The sequence below is a fragment of the Chiroxiphia lanceolata genome, chromosome Z (genome assembly GCF_009829145.1).
Source record: "Chiroxiphia lanceolata isolate bChiLan1 chromosome Z, bChiLan1.pri, whole genome shotgun sequence".
NCBI classification, from domain to species: Eukaryota; Metazoa; Chordata; class Aves; order Passeriformes; family Pipridae; genus Chiroxiphia; species Chiroxiphia lanceolata.
Window position 1 is genome coordinate 58592927 of NC_045671.1, and position 26821 is coordinate 58619747.

At 40.0% G+C, this 26821-nt stretch overlaps 1 protein-coding gene across 1 annotated transcript; it reads right to left on the reverse strand.

The window, feature by feature from the left end:
- Positions 1 to 383: 383 nt before the first annotated feature.
- Positions 384 to 9000, reverse strand: PPIC (peptidylprolyl isomerase C). Its single transcript, XM_032676157.1, has 5 exons — positions 8865 to 9000; positions 4616 to 4729; positions 4034 to 4127; positions 2251 to 2435; positions 384 to 946 (listed from the first exon to the last, which is right to left on the reverse strand). Exons 1-5 carry the CDS (start codon positions 8970 to 8972, stop codon positions 818 to 820), a joined length of 630 nt encoding a protein of 209 aa, XP_032532048.1. The 5' UTR covers positions 8973 to 9000; the 3' UTR covers positions 384 to 817.
- Between the last annotated feature and the right edge of the window lie 17821 nt (positions 9001 to 26821).

A 26821-nucleotide genomic window follows, 5' to 3' on the forward strand; every position in this document is an offset into this window, starting at 1 on the left:
CTCTGACCTACAGCAAAACTTAAAAAAAAAAAAAAGACACTTGAGCTTTCTAATAAGTAACATCAGCTAGGTTACAAAATTAACCATGCTATAAAAACAAGGACTCTCCTGTTTTCATCAGTTTCTAACTGATTATCTTATTGAATAACAGACAGAAAAGCTTCTCTTTCTTGATTACAGAATGGTATGTGAATACTGTGGTTCTTTGAAAGACAGCAGGGACTTTATCTGACATGTTAAGATTAGGTAAATTTACCGTCCGTGCTCTAACCTTATAACCGTACTTCCTGGAAAGCAGAACCCCCTGCCTGTTTTGCAGAATCAATGGAGGTGAGAAAAAAGACTGGGGGGGGAGAAAGAAAAAAAAGAGTTTCAAATATTTATTTGAAATCAAAGTTTATTTATTCAAAACACTTCTGTATTTTACTTTTTTTTTAACTTTTAAAAATGCTGGTAGTGTTACAGAACATATTTTCAGTTGAAAAGATGGAAACAAATATTGCTAAAATTTCCAAAGAAAACAAAGGATTTTATTTTAAGCCTTGAGAAAAATAGAATTACTGCTATACTTTTTCATGAAAGACTTTTTCTGCAAGATCTAGAATTTAGTGGGGTATGTCTTGAATTTCAAGGAGTGAAAGCTCCATCAAGTTGTTATAGAAATAGTCATATCTTTTATGTATTTGGCAAATGCTAAGTACTGCCTAAATGTCGCCTCATATGTTTCGAGGAGAAAACTGAATGGATAGTGGAGATAGTCAAAAAGAGGTGATAAAGAAAAATGATTAAGTTTTACTTTTCTTTCTTACTGTTGATCTCACCAGTCATCTACTTCAACTACAAATGGTTCCTTTACAGCTATTTTGCCACTATTCACAATCACACAGTCCTGAAGGGGCCGGTCATGCTCATCTGTCTGCTGGAGTTCAATGGAGTGCACCACAGACTGTTAAACAGAAACAAACAAACAAATAGAAGAGTTCAGTTTAGCCAAGGAAACTCCAGTGGCTGAAGTCTGGTAGCACATAAACAACTAAGTGCTCGCAGCATTGCTGTTTATTAACCAACTTATGAACAAAGACCTTTACCCTGTTGAATTCACACATGCTTTTTTTCCCCCACGTTAACAGTTATGCCATTCTGCAACTCACACACAAGGAAGGCTGTTTGTCCTCTAGAAAAACTTTGAGCCAACAAAAGCAGTATAAAAGGGCAAGTGAAAACGTATGTTCAGCTGACCCACCCAGCATATACAGGGTTCTAGCACATACAGAAAGGATAATCTAACTGTAAGGATAATTTCTGACTGTACAGCATAACTGTGCTTCCTGCTTACTGCTTTTACTTTTAGCATATGACACACACATACAGATTTTAAGCATGTTACCAGCATTTTTAACGGACAAAATTCAGTTAGGTATATTGACTACCTGGCTTTGGATATTTGTCCATCAATCTGACTAAACTAAAATTTAGTCTAAGTCTCTTCTCAAAAATGTTCAGCTGCTACTGTAGGTCATGAAAATTGAATTCAATATGAATGTGGGAGAGGGGGACAAGTGTTCTGATGAGATTTTCAAATTCCTCAAAGAACTGTTCTGTCCAGGAGCTCATGTTTTCCCCGTTAATTTCATAATAAAGATTAAAAAGGAATAATTTAAAAGAAAAACCAGCCTAATATATTCAGTTGAAAGTACCATTTTTAAACTTAAAATTCTATCTGGCTTTTCATCAGTTTTGCAGCTGTGTACAGTTTCAGAGAATTAACTGATTTTTTTTTCTTTTTAAACAGATCTGAATATATGTGGTTTTATACTTTATATTCACATGCTTCTAAAAACCCTAACAGTGAAAGTGTTACCCATAACTAGCACATGTACAAAATCAGATTTTAGCTTGTAGAAATACAGTTATTTCATGGCTAACAGTGTTAGTGAAAGGAGGACCTGAACTTACTCCATTTGTAATCTGTAAAGGTGTCAGTGTGGATTTCAGTAGCTAATGGTCTGAAATAAGGGTTGTGAAAAGCCAAAAGCACGATTTAAGTTTCCATTTCTGCAGTTAGCATTTGCTATTTCAGTTCTAAAATGTCCAGCTGGAGCTCTTCACAATCATTTTCTACCATGTACGTACTAGATGAACACTCAACAGTTTTGAACCACAATCATGTAAGTTATGGTAATACAGATATAACGTGGCAGAATTTGTCCAGATTTTTTTGTATTAACCTTGCCACTACTTTCAACTTACCATGCCATCAAGGACTTTGCCAAATACTACATGTTTTCCATCTAACCAGGAAGGCTTTGTCACACTGATGAAGAACTGGGATCCGTTGGTGTCTGGGCCAGAATTAGCCATGCTAACCCATCCAATTCCATAGTGTTTGAGCTTGAAGTTCTCATCAGGAAACTTTTCTCCATAGATGCTTCTTCCTATGACAAAAAATAAGAAAGCAAACTTAAAAAAAAAACCAACAACAACAATCAAAAAGCCTTTTTTGTTCAAAAAGGGGAAAAACAAAGTATGAATTCAGGACTTGAAGATTTATTGTTTCAGTAACCACAGCAACATCACTGTTCCATCATCAGTGATTCCATAACTAAAACCAATTTGCTTGTAAAGAAATAAAGGTAAGCTAAACCACCCCATATAAGCAGAGAATAGTTAAAGCTGGTGATGCTTTATCCTTTCACTTTAACAAGCAAGCTGAGTATCCTCAGTGCTTACAGACACCACTGAACAATAATATACTTCATCCTGTTTAACAAATTTAAATTACATAATTATGGTCAGTAACAGCAAGGCTGCTGTGTTTTGTGACAATTTCAGTATTTACACCCTTTCCTCCTAATGAGAAATTGCTTCAGACATGTTTAGAAACATAGGAAGACCAGATGGAAGTTAGACTAAAATACTTGGTGTGGCTTTGTACAACCACGACATAAAGATTTTGATGTTTCTAAAATAAGTTTAGAAACTTCAGTCATGATTAAAACACCATCACTTTGAAAAGAGAAGGCTGTCTACCTCATTCTTTACTTGTGCAGTGCCTAGCACAATGGGGACACTGCTTCCAACACCATCAAATACTGTCCCAGCATTAGCAGGCAAATAAACACTGCCTATCTTTAATGTTAAAACTGTGTCTTTGGTATTTCAGTCTTCCCCATTGCTGGCTGCAAGGAAGAGGAATGTGTGTTTTCCATTCTACCCCAGCAGGGAAATCACTGCACTGTATGCAGACAGTTCAACTCGTAGCACACGAATAACGTGCATGAAAAGGAAGAGAAGAAATCCGAAGCCAGAGTGCATGCAATGCAAGAGATGCTGAGCTGGGATTGGTCTCCTCAGTGGACTGAACTGGTCTCCTGGGGGCTCAGGAGGGAGAATTGATACACACAGCCAGGACTCATACCACCAATGAGTTTATGGTTTCAATTCTGATAAGAGAAAAAAAAGGAGAGGGCATGACCCTCATTTTCTAATGTTTTTCTCCCTGTCTTGAAATTCCCTCTCGCAGCACATTTCAGAAGGTTCCTCAGACCTGGCTGAGCTGAGGGCAGCAAGGACAGCCTCCTCCTTCCCTACCTGCCTTCCCTCTATGCGCTTTCACTGTTTCACCACATGCAACCAGGGAGCGCTGTCACAAAGCCACAGCAGGGGAAGGGTGGAGACATCCATCTTTTGGAGACGGTAAGTTGTAGGAGCAGCTCAGCTGGTCACGTGGCTCCAGCCCAGCACACAAAGCCATGCTTCTTGAAGGGGGACAAGTCACAGACAGAAAAGAGCTATCTGCAAAAATTGAGGACAAAGGAAGAGCTACACATACTTATAATCAGATAATCCAAATAAATGCATCTTACGTTCCAAGATGCTTGGAAAAGTACTAAATGCTCTAAAACAAATGTGGGTTGTTTTTTTTTTTTTAATTTATGTGAGCTGAAAGAATGAAGGAATATGGTGTTTTGCCCGTCTTTTCAGCAGACATTCGAACAAAGAAAGGGAACCTGGAAGATACTAAGCATGTTACCTCCTGATCCATCTCCTACTGTAAAGTCTCCTCCTTGAATCATGAAGTCTTTGATCACACGATGGAATTTACTTCCTTTGTATCCATATCCTCTCTAAGAAAATGAAATAATTCTTTAAATGAATATAACATCCAGTTCTTACAGTTCATATGGAAATACACAAGTTGTGAATGGCTAGATTTCATAGAATATAGCACCAATGGATATAATACTGGCAAGAAACACACATTAAACTGAGGTGCAGATGAATGCAGCTGGACTGCACTGCCACAAAGCAGGTATTATTCAGGTGATCAAAGCCATTGTCTTTACTTCACTGGTATCTGACCACAGTAACTTTACATGCTAGACCTACAAGGCAGGGACAGATGGCGATGGTGATATCCAGCATCTCATAATTACATCTTGTGAACCAAGGCCCTGGGAAGACACACACCAGTGCACAGCCTTGGGGATGGCACTCTTCCACAGTCTCCAGTGAAATAAGATCAACAGTTCACAACTGAAACAGCATTAAACACACATTGCCTTCCCAATCCAGAACTAAGTGAGTACACAGTGGAAGAAAACCACAAACGTACTTCTCCAGTTGCCAACGCAATGAAGTTTTCCACGGTCTTTGGGACAACTTTTCCAAACAATCCAATTACAATTCTGCCCACATCTTTGTCTCCAATCTTCACATCAAAGAACACCTGAATATTTTTGTGAAGAGAACAAAAGTGATACAAATGTGAGTGCAACAAACAACCAAGCTTTTCAAAGCATCAGGTGGTAAGGAACTACTTCTGCCTGTTCTGTATCAGTAGTATCCTCTGATTCCTAAGGATGCTGTTTGAGAAAAATCCTTTCGGAGCCACCAAAATCAGATTATGCAGAAAACTTTTTGAGAACTGGTGACTCTATGTTTTGATTCTTATTGCTTTTAAAGGTTGGTGGGACTGCTGTATCAGAAGTTTGAAGGTAGTGTTGGAGATTTTTCCCAGACATGCACGTCTTTAAAGCTGTATGGAAAAGATGAAATATGAAAGTTAGGAAGAACAACGATGCTATTCCCGTGTGGTGAAAAATAACAAGGAATTATAGTACTGACACTCCCCACAAATGATAGTTTGCTATCCACTCATAATCTTCTTTCATCTCCTGTATGTGAATAAGTATAGGCAAAAGCCTAAATTTCTTTAAATTGACAAACCGTGGAAAGAAAATCCTACGGCTCAAGCAAGTCATCACTTTCCTAAATATGAATTCAAACCTGACAGAGAAATAACCAGGCCAAATTACTCAGCTGAATGCCTAAAAGCTTCAATGTAAATGTTGCTGAAAAGCAAGCTCAAAAAGGCAAATTAGTTATAAGGCATTTTTTTATAGTTCAGAATCTATGAATGCCTATTTGAACGTGCAAGAATGTTCCAATAATTACTGAAAACAGGAACAGCTGTCAGGAAATGAGGCATTTTGAAGTTCTGAAAAAGTTACATAAAGGCTATTACAGCTTCTAGGAAACAGCAATGTGTATTCCTATGATGTGGTATTTGCTGTTCCTTGTGGCACTCAACCAAGTATTACTTGTCTGCAATGCTAAAAAATTAGTCCAATAATGATAATTAATGACCACAGTCTCTCCAACGTGAATGCCTCTTTTACGCTCCCCTACTAATCATTTCTACTGTTTCTTGATCTTCCATGTGGTTTTACTATTGAACTTTTGGCTAATGCTATAAAAGCACTATAAAGAAAATAAAATTCTTTTTGATACACCTCATTCATTTCCTTGGCACTTAATAACATACTCCTTAGATGTGTGGCTCCTAAAGTACTAACAGCACACTTTCACTAACTTTTTAATATTTTTACAAGCCTCTCTGAATTTTGCTGCCAGGGTTACCTAGGTAAGGGGTATTGCCTGCCTACGTTTTCTAAACGCAGCCTATAATGCCTGAAAATGTTGTTCTAGTAGGACTGCCTGAAATACATAAGCAGATATATAGCTATCACAACTGAGGCTACCAAATGATCACCCCAGATATCAGTAACATCAGCACTTTCACAGAGCAGATGGAGACAAGTCCATCACATGCTGTAAACCCAGCTCAACAGAAAGCATCATACATGGCACTGCTGCTCGCCTAGGCAGTAAACCCAGTACTTCCAAAGAGCATTGCTTCAGCTTATTCTGCATTTGAGAAAAAACCAGCAAGTTCCTGGCTTCCTGTTAGCACACCACAAACCTGCTTTACACGCTTGGTGATTTTTTGAAATCTATGAGCTTTTTAATTATGCACCCCATTATGTGTCTGTGCATATTTCTGGCCACAAAATCAAGTACAGAAGTATCTGGTAGTCCTACACACTATTTCTGCATACAAAAGCCATGTTCTCTTAAGCATATTTCCTCAAGTTCTCTGAAAAGTGAATAAGCATGTAGATACTAGTGAGCCGCTCAACACAGCACTTTCAAATCTCAAAAAAACAGCTGACCAGATTCTTCACCAAAAACTCTGAAAGGAAACAAACATAAATTTTCAGTCTTATTAATATTTATATAAATATTTAATCTTATTTACAATTTGCTTGTCAAGAATCTCAAGACTGAAATGAAAAACGAACGCACCAGTAAGGGTGGCTGGTTCTCATTAACATATTCATATATAACTTACACAAGATGGTATACATCTAATTGAAAAAAATGGACAGGAGTATTCAATCATTCAGAAAAAAAAAAGCTGACTGTGAAAGGATAAGCTCATGATTCTTTGAGACCAGGTAATATAATGACAAATGAACTTCTGATAAATGCAAAAATACTCTATATGGCATACAGCCACAACAAAGGGTCCAAAATTGGCTACCACTCAAAAATGACATCTGGAGTCACCTTGAGCAGTTTAATGAAAAATTTGGCTGTGAAGGTCAGAGAAGAACATTAGAAATAATTAAAAATGGATACAGACAGGAGATGAGCATAATTACACCACTGTATACATCTGTACTGTGTGTTCACACCCTGAGTGCTGCATGTAGTTCTGGCTTCTCTACTGCAGAATGATAATACCAACCTTAAAAAATGTAGAAAAATGAACAGAACAGATGCTCAAAAGATATGGAATACCTTTTATATGAAGATTATATGCAAGCTGGAAGAGAAGAAACTGGTGTGATTTGATGAGCTTCATAAAGTTACCACTGCCTAAGACAAGGAAAATTAGCAGCTGAGATTCTTGATGTGCCACAACAATCAGAAAAGGGCATAAAATTATATCCCAGGTAGGTCTGACGAAGGAAGATACTTTATGCACAACTAAACTGGAATATATTGCCAGAAGATTACCTGGAAGTAAAAGTGTATTAAATTTATCAAACCCAGAAATCAAATCTGTGGTCTAGAAGTCCATAGTAATGAAACTGCAGGCAGCTGTAGACACCAATGGCAATGAAGTTCAGAGACACAGGCACACTCCCTGACTTAGCTAAGGCCATGCCAGAAGAAACAGCTCTGCCCCTGTCCTGCCCTGTTACATTTTCATGACTGCAGGTATCTTTGGGAGCACTGTCTCAAGTCTAGGTGAAAAGGTACTTGGGGGCAAAAACACATAATCTCTGCTTTGTCCAAAGTTGATGAGACATCCCATTTCCTGCACCAAGCAAATACTTTTTGGAAAGAGATGCTGGTGTGTTGCAATAACCAGGTGAATCCCCACCTGCTGGCAGGCACCACAGCCCACGAGTTCATCTCTTGGGCAGCATCATCTGTGATGGCCACACATGCCCGTGGTGCACAGGCTGTCTTGCCTAAGAAGGAGCCCTGCCCACGGCTCTGCTGGCAGCACGCTCCAAGCCACCAGGTGTCCAAGCCTGTCGCCAGCAGGAATGACAAGGGAGCAGGAAACAAGGGGGCAATAAAGTGTCAGCTCTCAACACCAAACATTTCACAGAACGGGTCGGGTTGGGAGGGAGCACAGTTGTCCACATCTGGTCCTCAAGCAAGCCATCCCAGAGCACATGGCACAAGATTGTGTCCAGATGGTTCCTGAATATCTCCACTGAGGGAGACTCTGGGCAATCTGTTTCAGTGCAGCCCCACAGTAAAGAAGTTCTTCCTCATATTCAGGTGGAACTTCCTGTGCACCAGTTTCTGCCCGTTGCCTCATCCTATTGCTTGGCACCACCGAGAAGAGCCTTGCTCCGTCCTATTGACACCCCCCCTTCAGATACTTAAGGACACTGATGAAGTCCCTCTCAGTCGTTCCCTCAGCCTTTCCTTGTAAGAGAGATGCTCCAGTCGCTTGATCAGTTTTGTGACCTCTGCTGGACCCGCTCCAAGAGTCTCAGCAAAAAGGGCAGGGAGGAGGGAAAACAACTCACTGCACACCCCGAGCCCCACCAGGTTACAGCCCCTGCCTGAGGCAGCCTGGTACCACCAGCAGTTCCGAACTGCCCCTGGCAGCAGCAGCGGCTGCAGCAGCGCTGGTGGGGGAAGGAATGTGAAGGTTTCCACTTCTGCAAGACAGAGGGAGGCTTCGCTGGCCCGAACTCCGCGACGTGCCAGCACCTACAGAAAGGCGGCATGCCAGGAGGGGCTAAAAAAACCAACCAAACAAAAAAAACCCCAACCCTTACAAAACGGTAAAGTTACGGCGTTCGTCCAAAGCCTCCCCAAACCCTCTGTGCGCAGGATGCGGCACGGGAAGGAGGGAGCCGGAGCGGGACCGACTGTGGAAGCGGGGCGGCCGCCACCCACCCCGGCACCGCCGGCAGCGGCCGCGGGGACACCCCCGGCGTGGGGGCTCCGACCGATCCCGAGGCGTCTCGGCCGCGGGCGAGAGTCACCTTGGCTGTCACGCTGGGTCCCCTCCTCCTGAAGGCCTGTGCCGCCGGGGCCAGGAGGCACAGACAGGCCGCGGCGCCCAGCAGCGCCGCCGGCGCCCCGCGGGCCATGGCGCTGGGTGAGCGCTGCGGCGCCTGCGCCCGGCCCAGCGCGGCTCCGCCCGGCCCAGCGCGGGGGGGCTGCGGGGAGCGGCAACGCGGCAGGGAGGGCGGGCACCCATCCCGGGCCAGCGACCAACCGCCCAGGGGGAGAGTTCACCCATCCCGGGCCAGCGACCAACCACCCAGGGGGAGAGTTCACCCATCCCGGGCCAGCGACAAACCACCCGGGGGGAGAGTTCACCCATCCCGGGCCAGCGATCACCCATCTGGGGGAGCGATCAACCCATTAGGTGACCCTTCTACTCAGCCCTGGTGACACACACCTTGACTGCTCTGTCCAGTTCTGGGCTCCTCAGTACAAAAGAGACGTGGAGCTGCTCGAGTGGGTCTAGCAAAGGGCAACAAGGGTGATTAAAGGACTGGAACATCTCTCTTACAAGGAAAGGCTGAGAGAGCGGTGCCTGTTCAGCCTCTAGAAGAGATGACTGAGAGGGAACCTCATCAATGTCTGTGAGTATCCTCAGGGAAGTGCCAAGAAGATGGAACTAGGCTTTTCCAGTGGTGCCAAGCAATACAACAAGAGATAAAGACCACAAAATGATGTGCAGGAAGTTCCAGCAGAATATGAAAAGGACTTCTTTACTGTGTGGGTGACCACACACTGGAACAGGTTGCCCAGAGAGGTTGTAGAGTCTCCCTCACTGGAGATATTCAAGAACCATCTGGATGCAATCCTGTGCCTTGTGCTCTAGGATGACTTTGCTTAAGCAGGGAGCTTGGACCAGGTGCCCCACTATGGTCCTTTACAACCTGACCTATTCTGTGATTTTGGTCTTTGGTGTATTTAATGTGCTGAGTAGAAACAGGAGCCTGTGAGGCACTTGTAATGCTTCTGCGTTCATTTGTGTTAGTGGTGGAAGTGCACTGCTTGGGACCCATGTCAACATCCCTGGCTTTGAACAATAAGCAGCAGTACTAATGGAATTCATGAAACACAAATGTCTCTCCCAAGCCATGACCTACCAATATGGGGAAGAGGGATCCCAGCCTGGCAAATTGTCTTTGGCTTTGACCTGTTATTTTCTCTGTTCAAAAATTGTTTGCGTTCGTAACCTTTCTCAAACAGTGTTGCTGCTGCAGTCCCTAGAATTTTTGCAAATTGTACATACACTGAAATTTTGTGGCCTCTCAAGTGTCAGTGTAGGAAAGAGAAGTTATGTATACTGATATACAGCAAGCAGAAGGTTGGCAGTGTTTTATTTAAACACATTCGGGATTAAACCCAGCAGCGCTGTGTTTCTGGGTGTATGGCATAGCATTTACGCAGAGCATTTGGTGCTGGTTGCAAAGCCAGCCCAGAGCTCAGGTGCAGTGCCCGAGAGAGAATGTGCTCTGCACTGCCACATGTTCACTGTCATTGCTGCTGAACCTCTCAGCTTGAGTCTGTGCCTCAGTTCACAAGGAGTAGACATGATAACCATAGAATCATAGAATTGTTTAGGTGGGAAAAGACCTGTAAGGTCATTTGAATACCAGGGAGGTATTTAAATACTTCCCTGGACAGGCTGTTCCAGTGCTTGACAACCCTTTCCAGGAAAAAAGTTTTCATAATATCCAACTTACACCTCCCCTGGCATGATTTGAAGATATTTCCTCTTGTCCTATGGCTTGGTACTTGGGAGAAGAGGCCAACCCCCACCTCGCAACTACCTCCTTTCTGGTAGCTGTAGAGTGCAATAAGGTCTCCCCCAAGTCTCCTTTTCTCCAGGCTGAACATCCCCAGCTTCTTCAACCTCTCCACATGAGATTTGTGCTTCAGACTGTTCCCCAACTTCATTGCCCTTCTCTGAATATACTCCAGTACCTCAATGTCTTTCTTGTAGTGAGAGGCTGAACTGAACGTAGGATTTGAGATGTGGCCTCACCAGTGCCCAGTACACAGGGACAATGTCTTTCTTGGTCCTTCTGGCCACATAATTTTTGATACAGGCCCGGAAGCCTTTGGCCTTCTTGGCCAACTGGACACGCTGCTGGCTCGGATTCAGCCACTGTCAACTAGCATGCCCAGGTCCTTTTCCGCTGATCTGCTTTCCAGACACCCCTCTCTCAGTCTGTAGCTCTTCACAGGGTTGTTGTGGCCCAAATGCAGGACCCAGTACCTGGCCTTGTTGAACCTCATACAGTCAGCCTCGGCGCATTGATCCAACCTGTCCATATCCTTCTGTAGAAACTTCCCACTCTCCAGCAGATCAAGACTCCTGCCCAGCTTAGTGTCATCAGCAAACTGACAGAGAATGCACTTGATCCTCTCATCCAGATCATAGATAAAGATATTGAACAAGGCTATCACCAACACTGAGCCCTGGGAAATACAACTGGTGACTGGCCACCAGCTGGATCTACCTGCATTCACCACCACTCTGAGTCTGGCTATCCAGCCAGATTTTCCCAGCAAAGGGTGCACCTGTCCAAGCCATGAAGGGACAATGTCTGCACTGTGTGCTTTTCATGTGGTCTGTCCAGCTGATCAAATGCATACTAGCAGTTGAAGAGTGCTGGCCATGCTTGTGAAACACATCCTCTGGTGTAGTTTCATTTGACAGATATGTGGTGTGGGCATGGAAAGGCTTCCCTGTGTTACAAACCAAAACACAGTAAGTTGGCATGTTGAAAAAAAATTAAAAATTAATTCCTCACCCAGTCTAAAACATACCATAGGTGTACCCTAATGCCCATTTTTGACTATAGGGTGGTCACAGGCTATTTTTCATGGGTGATGTCACTTTTCTGCTCTTTTCCATTCTACCTCACATACTGCCTACGCTAGTGTATCTGAGTCCAATGAGATTTCTCATCAGGTACTTGTAGTAAAAATTAATTTCACAGGCAGAGCAGAGAGTGGCAGTTACTGATTCTACATTACATGGCACATAAGCAGAAACACCAAATGATCCCCTTCCTTAACTGATGTCTGATACAAATAGATCCTCTTTCCTTAAGAGATGTAAAATACATGCAGTTGTATCTCCTGAGTCAAAGATCCACCCACCTGAACTAATCTAGGGCTTAACTTTGACACCTCATCTGTGTGCTGGCATTTTGTAAAACTGAAGGCTTTACCGGAGCCCTGCTCACGAGGACTGTGGTTATTGACGGCTCTGGGGCTTCAGGGCATGGTTCAAGACATTTATCCTGCAGCTATTTAGATCTGTTTGTTTTAGTGAATCAAAACTATTCATGTTTGTAGAGATGGCTAAAGCACTTCTCTGATCCCATTGCTAGTGAGCATCATATTTCACAGTCACATTCTTCTTTAAACATCAAAACAGGCCCAAAACTTTACTGTCTCTTATGCTAGATTCTTTGATGTGTCAGTGCACATTCAATGAGTATGTGAGTATGAGAGCTTACTCAGAGTAAACTATGTGTTAATTTTCTCTGCCAGTTTGATAAGGTACCAAGAATTTAATATTATGATTCAACTGCCTTCCATGCAGCGCAAACACATAATTATGGTGTTTGACTAACTCTAGAGTAAAGATTTACTGCAGAAATGTAACAAAGTTTTTCTGATTTGTTACAGTAGTTGGGAATGAAGTATAAAAGGTCTGTATTTCTGTACAAATATATTAGAAAATAGTTAAGGATTAAAATAGTTAACTATTTTATCTAAATACTCACCAAAAACTTTTGCAGTCCACATATGTACCTAATCACCTAAATAACAATAGTAAAACCCCAGAAGGTGTAAACTTACCATTTTTGTCTCTTTAGAGAATTACAGAATGATTTGGTTTGGAAGAGAAGACCTTAAAGACCACCCAGTTCCAAATCCCCTGCTGTGGGCAGGGGCACCTCACACTAGACCAAGTTGCTGAGAGCTCTGTCGACAAGACCTTGAACACTTCCAGGAACTGGGCTTTCACAACTTTTCTGGGCAACCTGTTTCAGTGCCTCATCACCCTCACAGTGAAGAACTTCATCCTAAAGTCTAATTTAAATCTTTTAGTCTTTTAGTTTGAAGACATTCCCCAAGTCCTGTCACTACAGTTTACCTTTGTTACAGTTACATATTCAGTATTTGTCTGGCCTGAAGCTGTAGTCATTGTCCTCACACTAAACAAGAAACCATGCAGACTTTGGGATGTTCAGGGGAATATGATGAAAATGGAAGAAAGTTCCTCTTGAAACGTATATGAGGGCATGTTGAAATTTTTCAGCTCTCTGAAGGAAATATTTTTAGTTTTGGAGTGAGGGGGACAGAATATTTTTGATACTCCAACTGCATGCAAGTCACTAGGTGAATGTTGACAAAAATATGCAAACAGGTGGAGCCATGACTAATTCTAAGTTTTGAATTTGAAAGAAGACCGGTGCTGGCTGATGAGAATGTATTGTCTCTGAGTAATTCAGAGCAGTATAGTGATTCAAATCATGAGGTGCAGAAGAACAAGCAAGGAGCTGGGAAGAACACAAAAAATGGTCTGTCTGGGCAGCTCCTTGATTTAATACTCCTTAATACAGAAGAGCCTATTTGGTGTAGGCATGCTGAACAGCACTATCTAGCCACATTACCCCCCAGAGTTCACTTTCACTCTCTCTCAATAAAAATGTTGGTGTTTGCAAGGACGACTTCCCTGTTTATTGAAGTGTAAATATGTTTCATCCATGTACAAGATGGCAGTATAAGGCAGGAAGAATGAAAGGAGTGGCTGATAGCACTGAGGAGATTTAAAAACAGCTAGATGAGACAGGATCTGGTTTACATTATCTTGGAAAGTTTATGCACACTGGTGATGCTGCTAAATAATTTTTGGAAGAAGATAAAACAATGTTTAAAGAGGAAATCTTGAAAAGAGACAGAAACCTAATATGTTCAATGAAAACTCAATTTTACACAGAAAATCTCTTCCTGATGCTGAAAGAAGTACTTGTTCTTTTTGTAGGAATTTGATGTCATGACTTTCAAACTGAAAGTACACACAAACCAGATAAACAGTAGACTTCATACTAGCTGTGAAAAGAAAGAAATCCTTGCAATGAAACTAGGGAACAATAAGTAAAACCTGTTACAAACTCGCTATTTTTCTGCTTTATGTATTCATAATTATCTTGTAGATTTTGGAGGTCTTTGCAAACTCTTTACACAAACTGGGTACAGTCTGCTGAGAACTACACTGAATTCACTATGGCTTTGCACATATTAAAAAAAAAGAAAAAAAGGTGCAAAGTCAGTAGAGGTTCTACAACTGAAAACTGCTCTTTCCTGTTCTGTCTTCCCTAGCCGTGAACAATTTGTTCACCTCTTTGGTGCAGCTGATTTGAAGACTGTTATCATTTCTCCCCTCAGTTTTCTTTTCTGTAGACTAAACAACCCCAATTCCTTCAATCTTGCCACATGGGTCAAATATTAGAGCAGGCGTCATCCGGCTGTGTAGTTTTCAGTTGAAATATTACCTTTGTCCTTAAATGTGAGTAGAAGCTACAGATAAGCGCATTTTGTCATTTCTTGCTTTTTTTTTTTCCTTTTTAAAGTTGATCAAGTGACATGAGGCTATTGTGACAAAAATTATGTAGCCCATTCAAAGAATATGTTCAGGCTATCTTGTGTTTGTAACATGGTGCACAAGACACACTGTATTTTAGAGCTAGCAGACATGCATTATTTTGGAGCTTGCTGTCTTTTGAAGTCACTAAGCTTTTAAAAAAAATAATTTGGAACTGTTTGACAGTCTTCAATTTAAGTAATAGTGTCTGTAATGAGATGTTTCATTGCTTCTGATGGGCTCTTTACCATTTAGAATGGGTGCAGAAGAGAGATCTATTGAGAATATAGCATTTGACAGATTTTGATTTCTAGTAGTACTACCATTGGCAGTAATTCTAGCACTTGCCTTCAGCACTATGGCATAACATGAGCTGTGATTTATTGCAGTGATACAGAAATATTTCATATCCAAATTGCTCTAGTATGTCATGTTATACAGGTAAAAAGAATTCTGGCCATGATATATGTAATAATAATGTTTTATGGTTCTATAGGCACTTTCATTGATGTTAACTGCTTGACAGCTGCCAGGATAAAACTTGGAGTAAGCACTGTGTCCTGTAAGGATGCTCTAACTGAGGTTTTATTTTTATTTTCTCACTTTGAAATGGGTTTTTGATTCTCAAGCCTGAATCACTGAAAGTGTATCATCCCTCCCAGGGTTGATATTTGTCCATATAGTTTCACATTGCCATTGTGTTACTTGTGTTGGGTTTTTAATGTATCACTGGCAGAATCAAGTCATATGTTTAAAGCCAAACTTTAATCCCATAAAGACTCAGAAATGCCACCACTTCATCTTATACATCAGCTGAATTATAAAATGGTTAAAAGCCATGAAATATCAAGGCCATTGTGATTACATATGGTTCTAAGATACCACAGTTAAAAAAAACAACTTAAGGTCCACAAATTGTAAGTCACTGTATATGGCCTTCATGAATAATGAAGAAAGAGGTTTATGAGGAGTTTTGTTTGTATTTTTTTGTCTTTTCCTTTATGTGACTTCAGAAAGATGGAGTGTATTGTATGTGCTGTCTCTTCTATTAAACCACTTGTAAAATGGCTTAGACTTCTCCTGTCATCTGGTGCACTTATGCAAAATAAATGTGTCCTATGCTCCGGATAAGTGTCTTCCTTTTGGTGAATAGTTTTTAAGCTTTTTAAATTTTGTATCCAAACACAATTTGAAGTGTCACCCTTTCCACTCTAATGGTCAAAGCATTTATTTAGGTGATACCAGCAATGTGTTTTCAAAATAGTGCAGCTGGAGCCAGCACCATTTTGAGCACATATGTTTACAGGATATCAGAGCTATCTGTAATTGCACATCTCACTGCAGTGAGCATTTAGCACATAGTCCTTCATTTAAAGCCTGTTTTTTGTAGCATCTGCGGTTGCATAAGATCTCTTAGGGGAAAATTTAAGAACTAGCAGTAAAGCCTGGCTGTAAGAAAATGTAGTATCAGATTTCTTTTTTTTTCAAGGCAAAAATGCTAAAACTTAGGAGGGGGGGAAAAAAAGCATAGCATCCTAAAATTCCTTTTTTTTTTACTTTCTCTGGTTATTACTTACAATAAAGATCATAGTTCTCCAAGCACTGTGGCACATCCCTTAACTATGGCTGTGGTCTCTCTTGCATGGAACTACTCACACCTAAAGGAAAGTACATAGGTGTTTGAAAAGAATGCCTTTGTCAATAAATTTAAGTTCCAGTAATCAATACTTCTAGCCTGATAATAACCAGAGGTGCAAATCAGAATATACAGCCCGGATCTCTTGGCTCTTAAGAAAAAACATAATTCCATCCTTAAAAATGAAAATTGGAAACTGAAAAAGTAGCATCCCTTCATGTGACTGTGGTGAAAATTTTATATGGATTTGTTGTTTTCATGTGAGATTTTCAATTATTATTATTGGTGGTGATGATGGAGGAGGGGACCAAGGTAAAGGCAGGGAAAAAAGGAATTTGAAAGAGTGAAACAGTGAAAACTCATTAATTGTTTAGGAGATAAATAGCAACCCAGAAATAACATTCAGAAGATGATGAACATACTCTGCATTGCTAAGGCATGTGGATGAGTTGGGTCCTCACCTTACAAATAGCAGATTAGATTGTAGTAATCAAGAGGGAAAATGAAACTTGCAGCTGTTCAAAAGGAAAGTGGCAATGACAAGTACAAGAGTTTTTCCTTTACAAATCATAATGAAAGCAGTCAGATATTTAGAGAGATTTTATATGAAAATGGATAATTTTAGAAAAGTTCTGAGTATCTAGATCAACGGAGAAAGCTACTGCCAGAATGGTTTTAAATGGAGAAAAATATGTTGATGGTTTGTTTCACGATGAGTGAAAGGTGAGGATACACGATATTTCTCTCTCCAACTCACTCTAGAGCCTGCTGTGCTGACAGAAGAACAAAGCTGGCCTCATTAGTACAGGAAATATGGGTTAGAAGGTACATAGAAAAAAGTTATGTGTAATTTCAATGTCCCTGAAGTTCTGCATAGCTATTACCCGCTAAAAGTATTGTCTGGTCAAGGACCTCATCTGTCTAGTTTCTTTCTGGTTTCTAATCATTAAGATGCAGTGTTACTGAAAAGATGTATTAATTTGCTATCTGACAGACTACACTATGTAAAAACGATATCTTAAGCTACCTATAAAAATCTATGTCCAGTTCTTTACCTCCATATTTACTTTTAACTTTGATTGAGATGCTATTCCTCTATATACAACTAACTGCACACATTTGACTGAGATACCACACTATTCATTGCATGTTTCAGGTCTTTATAACAATATACACTGAAGTAAATACTTTATTAGAGCTGTAATATTGTTCTTGTAGATGTTATCAATCAGAGATCAAATTTCTAAGGATCTACAGGATCTGACAGAATTATGCAAGGATCTAGGAAAGATGCTTGTCCTGCTTACAAGATGACCATTAAATTGTTAATGCTGTTAGCAAGTATATATAGTGGTGTTTTTGCTTAATATCTTTTTTTTGTGCAGTGTTACAGTCACTCACACTGTACACCTATCCTCATTAAGAATTTCTATGTCACAGTATCTAGGAAAGTGTGATGGTTTCTCCCACTTGAAAAAAAAAAAGTAGTACTGTGATGAGAATTATACAATAATTCTGCACGTAGTGACATTTTAGTGATGTTTGTGTGGTTTTTGCAACATTAAAAAATGTCAATTAACACCATTCTTCTTTTCCTTACCATTGTCTATGCTAAGTTGATTCTCCTTTTTCTAAGTAATTTACTTTATAGGAAATTGCAAATTCTACGTTTTGTGCCCATAACTTGTTATAGCAGTCACCCTTATATTTTATCATAGACTTTTTTTTTAGTGCTTGTAATGAATGGTAGCATGAGTGTGTTATTTTTGGTAGAGAAACTCCAGGTAATTTGGAAATAATTATGATTCTTGGTGTTGGAGAGCTGCACTGATGACAATAGGACCTTTTTGTGTGGTAGGTTGGCCATGGCTGGGTACAAAATGCTCATCAAGCCACTCTATCACTGCCCTTCTCAGCAGGATGAAAGGGTAGAAAATAAGGTGGAAAAAAACCCTCATGGATTAAGATAAGGGCAGTTTAATAAAACAGAAGGAAAGACTGTGCACAGAAGTAAAGGAAAACAAAAGATTAATTCTCTACTTCTCATCTGCAGGCAATATCCAGCCACTTCCTGGGAATTAGGGTTCAGTACACCTACTAGTTTCTTGCAGTTGAGGGAGGTAGAATGTTGGAGAGACAGTGCTGATGCTATGGGAGCCAGAGCACCACTGTGTCATCAACACCTTTCCAGCGACCATAGGGGGGGAATATTACCTCCATCTCAGCCAGGTCCCACACACATGTATTTACAACTCTGATGTTCAAAGGCACGTGAAGAATCTCAGCATTGAATTCCCGTTATCAAAAGAGGGACCAAGAGGTCTGACATGAAAAGCTGGGGATTTTAAACACCTTGCTCACTTTTGGGAAAGGAGCTTTCAGCCATTGCAGAAATGTTCAGTATTGGTTTTAGACTTCACTCTTAAGCTAGTTAGAGAGTCGTGTTTTAATGATTTTTTTAAAGTGTCAGCAACCCCCCTAAGCCCTGAAGACTACACAAGGCATTTGAAAACAAGAATTTTTTATGAAATACATAGAATATGCATAATGTATGGAAATGCAATTGTCTGGAATGAAAATTTTCTCCTGCTGCTGTCACTTCTCAATATTTAATTCATCAGAAACTGATGCTGATAGCATCTTTACCAGTCTACCATTTTTCCTGTGAAGCAAGACTGCTAAGTCTTAAGTGTAAGTATTTTTTTTCTTGGTATGTTGTGATTCAATATTTTTCTGGTTTTTGGTTTTGTCACCCAATAATATGAAGCACTGTAATATGTCATGAAAAAGTGGGAACAGTTTGGGAAATTGAAATTGGTCTGAAGAAACAGAGCAGATCTCTGAGCAACCTGGTCTAGTTGAAGATGTCTGCTCATGGCAGGGAGTTGGACTAGCTACCTTTGAGGGTCCCTTCCAATCCAAACTGTCTTATGATTCTATGATTCTATGAAAAGCAATCAAATTTGTGACTGCAAGCAAAGCAACCTGGGATAAATAGCTTAAGGATCATAATAGCATTTTACTGGGAAATGCTTTCAGAAATATGACTTCACATTGTGTTTTATGTGCCAAAATACTTAGTGTAACTGTTAACACTGCTAAAACAATTGTCATTCCTTCAGTCTTTAGATTGCTTATACTTTGCTGGATGCCCTATTTTCTCTGTGTCTGGAAGCATACCTTAATATCATAATGTTTTGGATGGCACATCCCACAGAGTTTTGGTTGACAGACTAATGATTTGGATGGTGAAACAGATTAGAGAGTCTCATTTATATTATTTAATGCATTAAATTCTAGATAATCCTCATTAGAGGCCCCATTGATTATTGGTTTTCGTTTCAAAATAGACCTTGGTGGATTTAAATGGAATCCCACAAATGCTACCTGGAAGCTGATTTATTTTTATGTCAGTTTTTACGTATCTGAAAATATGGCCCTGGTTTCTAGCAGAAGCAGAGTCAAAGTAAAAACAAAGCAGATGTTTGTCTGATTGTATCTAAGGATATGTCAATGGTATTCTTAGAAATAGAGAAATTTTGGCTTGGCAAACTACTGGTGGCGTTTTTCTTCTCATTAAAACATCAGATTGATAAAGTCCATGTATTGCTTTGTTCCAAAATGTTCAGGCTTCTTTAAACATTAGCATTCTTATGATTTCATTGGCACTGTGGGCTTCTAGGAAACTCACTTTTTACAGATTTCTTCCTTCACATCTTTCCTTCCATCAACCTGACAAGCAAGAAAAAAAGTCAGCCCTAAAATTGCCAGTTGTAGCTGCTGCTGAAGACAAGGGATTACAATGAATGCTTAAAATTCAGTTCCAGGAAAGCTTTTTCCTATTTGGGGCTATGTCTCTCTCCCTATTGACAGAAAAGCCAGGACTTTTTTAGATTTAGCAATGCTCTGTGTCAAAATTTTCTAACTTCAGACAACATAGTCAGGGAAGTGACAGCTTTATACATATCTCTTTTTAGAAGACCTCAATAGTGTTGTAAATCTGGAGTTTATTCACAACTGTTGTGCTTATACATTGCTATAAAAATAGACCAATATATCATGTGACGTGCAAACTACTGTTTTCACACTTAGGACACCAATCTGTAAATTTGAACCAGTAAATCTTCCTGAACATGAAGACAAAATTGGTACTTGTCTCATAAACACATTGGCTATGTATATTATGTCTAATGCAGCAAATGTTCCCCTAGAGGATAAACAATGTCATCCCCAGCTAAAGTGTTGTCTTTTAATGGCATGGTTCATAAATTATAATGTCATTAAAAAATTAGATTCAAACTATTTACAAAAGCAAAATGAGTTCACCACAAAAGTGAGTGAAATGTAAATTAGAACTTGGATCTTTATTCTACCTCTTTAACATCAGTGTAAACTCAGATCTTACAAAGTGGTGTTTGCCTCTGTCAAAGCAGGATACTCCAGAGCACAGAAACAGCTCTGGTGAAGCATTCCAGCAGGGGTGTCCTTGTTGGCTGACCTTCTCTTCTCTCTGTCTTCTGTCTGTGATGCTTCCCCATTAATTGCATTTTCTGTCTGAGTAGGATTTTTACATTTGGTAGTGTAAGATTTATATATTTGGCAGCCTGTAAGGATCAACTTGGCTAAGGATGTTTTTCAAGTGAGACTAAGAGTGTCCACATGTGGTCTTTTCTGCCAGAAGGTATGAGTGGTAGAAGAGACATTTCACAGCTATGATCTGATTAAATGAAGCTTATCCATCGCTGTGTCTGAACTCTTGCCAGTTCAAAGATAGAGGTGTGATTCATGCTTCTTCCTTCAGATCTAGAATAGGTCTGCATGACTGTAGATACAATCACAACTCATATTTCAGCCATGATGTGAATAAGAAAAATTGAGAGGTGAGAAATCCTGGTTTCTAGAGGAAAATAAGATGATCACGGCTTTCAGATAAAATAATTAGAAAGAAGTCCTCATGAAAGCTGGAACAGGAGCAGATCATCTGTGATGGACAGCTAAGAAGACAGGCCCAAGTTCATATAAACATAAAGTTAAGGCTTCACATTCCCTTTCTTTCCCTTCTCTTCCTTTCCCACAGAATTGTTCAGAGATTTACAAAAAATTTTAGCTCATCTGTCTGCATAGTTACTTGTATCACTATTCATTTCTACACACTAATCAGTGGATCAATTGCAGGCACCATCTGTGATTTTCAGAAGTCACCACTGGGAGAGAGAATGGTGAGTCCCCTCTGAAGCAGATTCCAGTAGTACAACGACAACTGTGTCTCTGTCTTCCCGTGGATGCTGTTGCCTCGTCTATTAAGACATCATGATGCTGACAAGAAATCTAGTACAACTAGCTCACCCTGAATCACAGTAAGGTCAAAACTGTGCTGTGAGATGATTCTTTGACTACCTCTCTGAGATATCATTTCCAGCAGTATACAGAGCTCTGTGTCACTGAGTGAAACCTTGGCATTCTGTCTGAAACTGGATAACCAGGCAGCATCAGTATCTACAACTGCTTTATTTAACATTTGTCTTGCTTGGAAACTTTGTCTCTTCCTGCTGGGCTGATAAAGCAAGCCTGATAAAGCAAGCAGTGAATTTTGCTAAGATGTTGAACAATTTCGACTGCTTCAATGGAAGCTGGCTCGCTGAGGCTGTGATGAGCCCATCAGTCACTGAGCTCCGATCCAATTTTGCATCTATTTTTTCAGCAGAATCATCCTCGAAGTCGTGAATTCTCTGAATGAGTGGAATGAGGTAGAAAACAGTTGTCCCAGACTCATTCTTTTGTTTCCTGCAAATGTTGCCTTTATGTGTCTACCCAACAGTAATGTCAGCAACACAAGCGAATTTGATAGAAAGCATATTTTCAAAGGATCTTCACAGGCACTGAAAGTTACAGAAGCTAAAGTGATGCCTTGTAAGGGGTAACGGGGAAAGCAACAAAGTAAACCAAGCTTCTGGCACGAGCAATCACAGCTGCTGTGAGGAATATCACTTGTTGTCAGTAATATTATGCTGGTGATGTCTACAAGACTGAGCACATGCTTAGTATTCTGGGCAAATAGTTGAATTTAGTTAAATAACTTGCTGATTCTAAAATTGTAGTCTACTAACCACTTGCAAATTATCTGTATTTTGCTTTGTGAATAACAGATGTGTTTGGAAGTCATTGTATTTCAGAATAATAGAATTGTTTGTTTACAAAACTCTAGGCTTTCAAAGGAGGTGTTTTTCCAAATTAGCCTGGGGACAGAAGAAGATGTCTTTTAAAGAATAGCTTCCTTCTCAGGAGAAATGATCATAGAAAACTATAGATCATAAGCTGTTTGCTGTTTTATCAGGAACATTATCTCTACAAACTTTAAAGGGTACCAGACCTTAGTTGTTGGCAGCTGCCAGTCCTGGAAAAGGCGAAATTATTATAATCCCTGTAAGAGGATTGTTAGACTGAGGAGCAGGAAAAAGGCTTTGGACACTGTTGCAGACACCTCTAACCCAGACCCAGCTACACTCGCAGAAGCTGCACTCGCAGTTCCATTTCTCTCATAAAAAATATTGGCAGTTGAAAAAAGAGTTTGAAGTTTGGAGGATTTGACTTTCAAAACAGACTCAGAATTTTATGTACCCACCTGGAAAATGCTGCAGGAAACTCTGAAAGAAATTGTCTTAAAAACATAACCAGGAGATGTGCATGGGAGTAGACTGAGTGAGCGAACAAAAGTTGTGAATGCCTGTCTTGACTTCAGGTGTCATCAAAGCCACCATTACCTCAGAAGGCCTTGAATCAGGAGTAAAAGTCTGGTGTCAAGAGATGCATGCTGACCTAGTTCAGACTAGTATCACCACAACACCAGGAAAAATGATAATCATCTACATCAAATACTGGGTACTTAGAGACTTAACAACACTTTTATCCCCATCCCAGGATCAGTGTGGTAAATTCAGTAGAACTTGGACTTAATCTTGTTCATCCTGGAAATAAAGGCATAAATATGAAGAGAAGACTCAGTGAAAAGACAAGTATTTCATGTTTATTTTGTACGGCTTTTCCCCCCTGAGAAATACCAACAGCACAAAGTAATAAGAGCAAGGCCAAAGTATTCTAAGGAATACTTTCTTTTCAGCCCTACCTTCTGTTTCCATTTTCACTTGGATGAAAAAAAAGTGTTATTAAAGCTTCCCAGTGATTACACATAGCCCTAGAGGCTACTACGATTGACTTGAAAGGAGTAAGTATCAGAAGAGATGACATAAAATGCAGTCTTTACTGAAATTCTAGTTGTTAGAATACAGCTGAGGCACTTCGCTTTAGGAAGAAACAGGTTCATACCGTATCAGAGATTAATATGCTCAAGAATTTTTGGTATGAACCATGTAGTCATAACCTTTTTTGTAAATGTTGTAACAGATTGCTAATTTGCATTATTTTAAATTTTATTTATTCCATTTTCATATCTTGATTCAACCACATAGAAAACAGGAGTAGCACTACTGGACTTTGAGAAAAATGCAGGAGAAATAGGGAGAAATCTCTGATTAGACTGGAACACTCCTTGAATATCAAAGGATTTTTTTTCTGCAGAAGTACTGAAGAAGGTGTTTCAGAAGTCGAGAGACATCTAAAAGCTAATAACAGAGCTATCTTCCTCTTCTCTCAACGTGGCATGACAGGAGCCTGAGAGTAGTACTGTAGTAGGGAGTTCAGCTGCTTTTACTGACCCCTTTTTTCCTTCCTGAATATAAAGTCTAGTGGCCAAGAACCATGATTATTCAGCAAGACAAGAGTTCCCAGAAGTTTTCATGGTTTGATCAACTCAACACATAACTTCAATATAGCTACAGTTATAAGGCTCTCGTTATTGCATTACATCCAATGGAGTATTTCCTATTGAATTTCAGAGGAAGAGAAAGAGGCGTTGCAAGATCAAGACCTTTTGTGTTTACGCATAATTACTGAGAAGTTTTCAACAGAAGAACTCTGCAGTAGTTAGAATCAGAGAGGAAAAGGTAACAAGTCTGAGTAATTCACTAATGATAATACTAGCCCCACATTTGACATTCTGTCTCTGCGTGTTACTGTACGTTATTGTAATCTCATCAATTAATAACATTGATGAGATTGTCCTCTTTCTCTGCAACTGTAGCTACGCGTTTTGTTCTTTCATAGTCCACATTCTTTAATCTTGCTTTTTGTCAAGACCTCTTCCCCAAGGCCTTTTCCCAGTCATTGAAAAGGGGAACTGATATGTATGTATGAATCAGAGATCATGCAGGAACTAACATAGCCCATAACATGGAACTATGAGTGATAAATCTGTCTGGGGGAGGCAGGGTCTGTGATGTGGTATAAAGATGCCAAACTAATGGGAGTCCTTGTGGGTGCCACAGGAAAAGCCAGATTCAGAAAACACATTTATTGCTCTGGGAGGATGCCCTTTTGTGTTGTAGCTGATCTGACTGAATTGTGGGCTATTCACAAATACAGGTGATCCTATTTTTTTTCTCTCTTCCTGAGCATCACAAGTGGTAAACTCTATCTGGTCCTTTATGTCATATTAAATATTTATACAGATATGCAGCAAGTCAGATAAATCTGCTTATGTGACAGAGAATGTAACCACCTTTTTTGTAGATCGGTTGTTTGGTGGATCAGTGAACCAGAACACCACAATCTAAATCCTCAAAATTAATAGATCCACTTTTACATTGATGAAGGAAAGACAGAAGGTAGAAAAGTGGTTTAGTGAGAGATGCCTGCTGTTACGTAAAATTAAACAAAACACAGAGATGCACCCGAAAACATAGCAGGTAGCTCTCTAGGACAGAGTTCTAGAATCATTTCTAGGATCTCATAGTCCATTGGACCATTCTGTACCTATTTCCTCTTCTCCCAGCAGGTGTGTAAAAGCTTTTGATTTTTCTTTCTAAAACGTCACAAAAGCAGTTGACTAATTCAGCAACACAGTTCCTCTTAGGATTTGTCGTAGATTCTGGTGTTGACTTGCCTACATAACACTCCTGTGCTGTTGCCATATTTCTTCTGTCTGCTTATGTACTGCTTCTGGTGTCTTGTTAGGCCTGCAGAACAGGGCTGACTGCAGTGGGCTTTGAATCCTCTTTATCACACAATGGAGGACTGAGACAAAAAGGTTTAGAGCCATCTAGGTGGTAAATGATGCTGTTCGTTTTGATTTGATCAAAGCATTTATATAGTTGAGCTAAGACATGCAGCTGTGCTCACACATGCAAATTCTTACTAATAACTTGCCTGCCGCTCTTGGTTTTTTCCTCAGAACTCTTCGCAGTAACATCAGTTAAAGTTGCATTATTAATTTCTATTAATTAACACACCAAATCAGGAAACCAGCTACTGTTTGGTTTATTTTTAGTTTAAAAGTTTTATTTAGTGCTGGAGTGAATGATTGGACCCCAGTTCATGACTCCCCAGTAAAAGAGACAGGGGCATACTAGAGAGAGTCCAGCCATGAAAATGAAGAAAGGCTGAAGGACTGTTCATAACGGAGAAGGGGAAACTCAAGGGGATCTTGCCAATGGATATACATACATGAAAGGAGAGTGCAAAGAGAGCTAGATGCTTTTCTGTTCTGCCTAGTGAGCAATGGGCACACACTGAAATACAGAAGGCTGCCTCTAAACATCTGGAAACACTTTGTCACTGTGAGAACTACTGAGCACTGGCACAGGTTGCCTATAATAGTGGTGGAGTATCCATCCTTGGAGATATTAATAACCTGATGGGCCACAGTCCTGGACAACTGGCTGTAGGTGTCTGTGCTTGAGCAGGTCATTGGACCTGATAACCTCCATTGTACCTGTTCCATGATATTATTAATCTCCTGTTTTTACTGAGAGTTTGAACTTCTATCATTTACTGCTTACAACGCTTCCTGATCATAAATTACACAGTAATATGATTTCCCAATATGTCTAACTGTTCCGTATGATTCATCCACAAAAAGGAATACCAGAATTACTGCCATATGCACTCTGTCTTTAATCTTACCAAAATAAACACTAAAGGCATTGAGGGTGAAGCAAATTGCTCAGTTTCCTAAAATAGAACAAACAGCAACATGTTAGCCTCTTCTTCATCATGCATAACTGAAGAATTCTCTGTTAGTAATTAATATGAAAAAAAGTGTAAGAGAAATAAGGCAAAACCTATATGGATGTGAAGGCAATTTAGGAAAGATTTTGGACTATATAGTTAAAGCCCCAAATCTTAGATGTCCCATCCTCAGAATCAGCTCCAAGAACAACACTGTACTCCGTGATCTATCTGCCATGAATAGAACTTTCAGTATTTTTACCAGAGCCTGTAGTCATCAAATTTAAGGGCACAGGCAAAGGAAATACATTCACTTCTGGACCACTTTCTTCTGAATGTTTAGCTGTTCACATGACATTATTCCACTGATACCAAAGATATATTTTTATGTATGAAGTCTAAATCCATACTTAATCCATACTTAATCCATACTTAATCAAGACCTATTTTTTTCCCTGACTTGGTTTCTTCATCTGGAGTATAGCCATCTGCTATGTCAGTGATGCTGATAAGAGATGCTTTGCAGATAAGAATTCTGAAGGAAATGTCAATTGCCACTATTTCTTTTTACTTATTACTACCATTTATTCTTGGACAAATAAAACAAACAAAAA

Excerpts from the sequence above, each read along its gene's own strand:
- PPIC (XM_032676157.1), bottom strand. The coding sequence starts at position 8,972 with ATGGCCCGCGGGGCGCCGGCGGCGCTGCTGGGCGCCGCGGCCTGTCTG. Across the intron at positions 4,128-4,615 it reads TTGCGTTGGCAACTGGAGAA|AGAGGATATGGATACAAAGG; the intron begins GTACGTTTGTGG and ends TCATTTTCTTAG. Across the intron at positions 2,436-4,033 it reads AGTAGGAGATGGATCAGGAG|GAAGAAGCATCTATGGAGAA; the intron begins GTAACATGCTTA and ends TTTTTGTCATAG.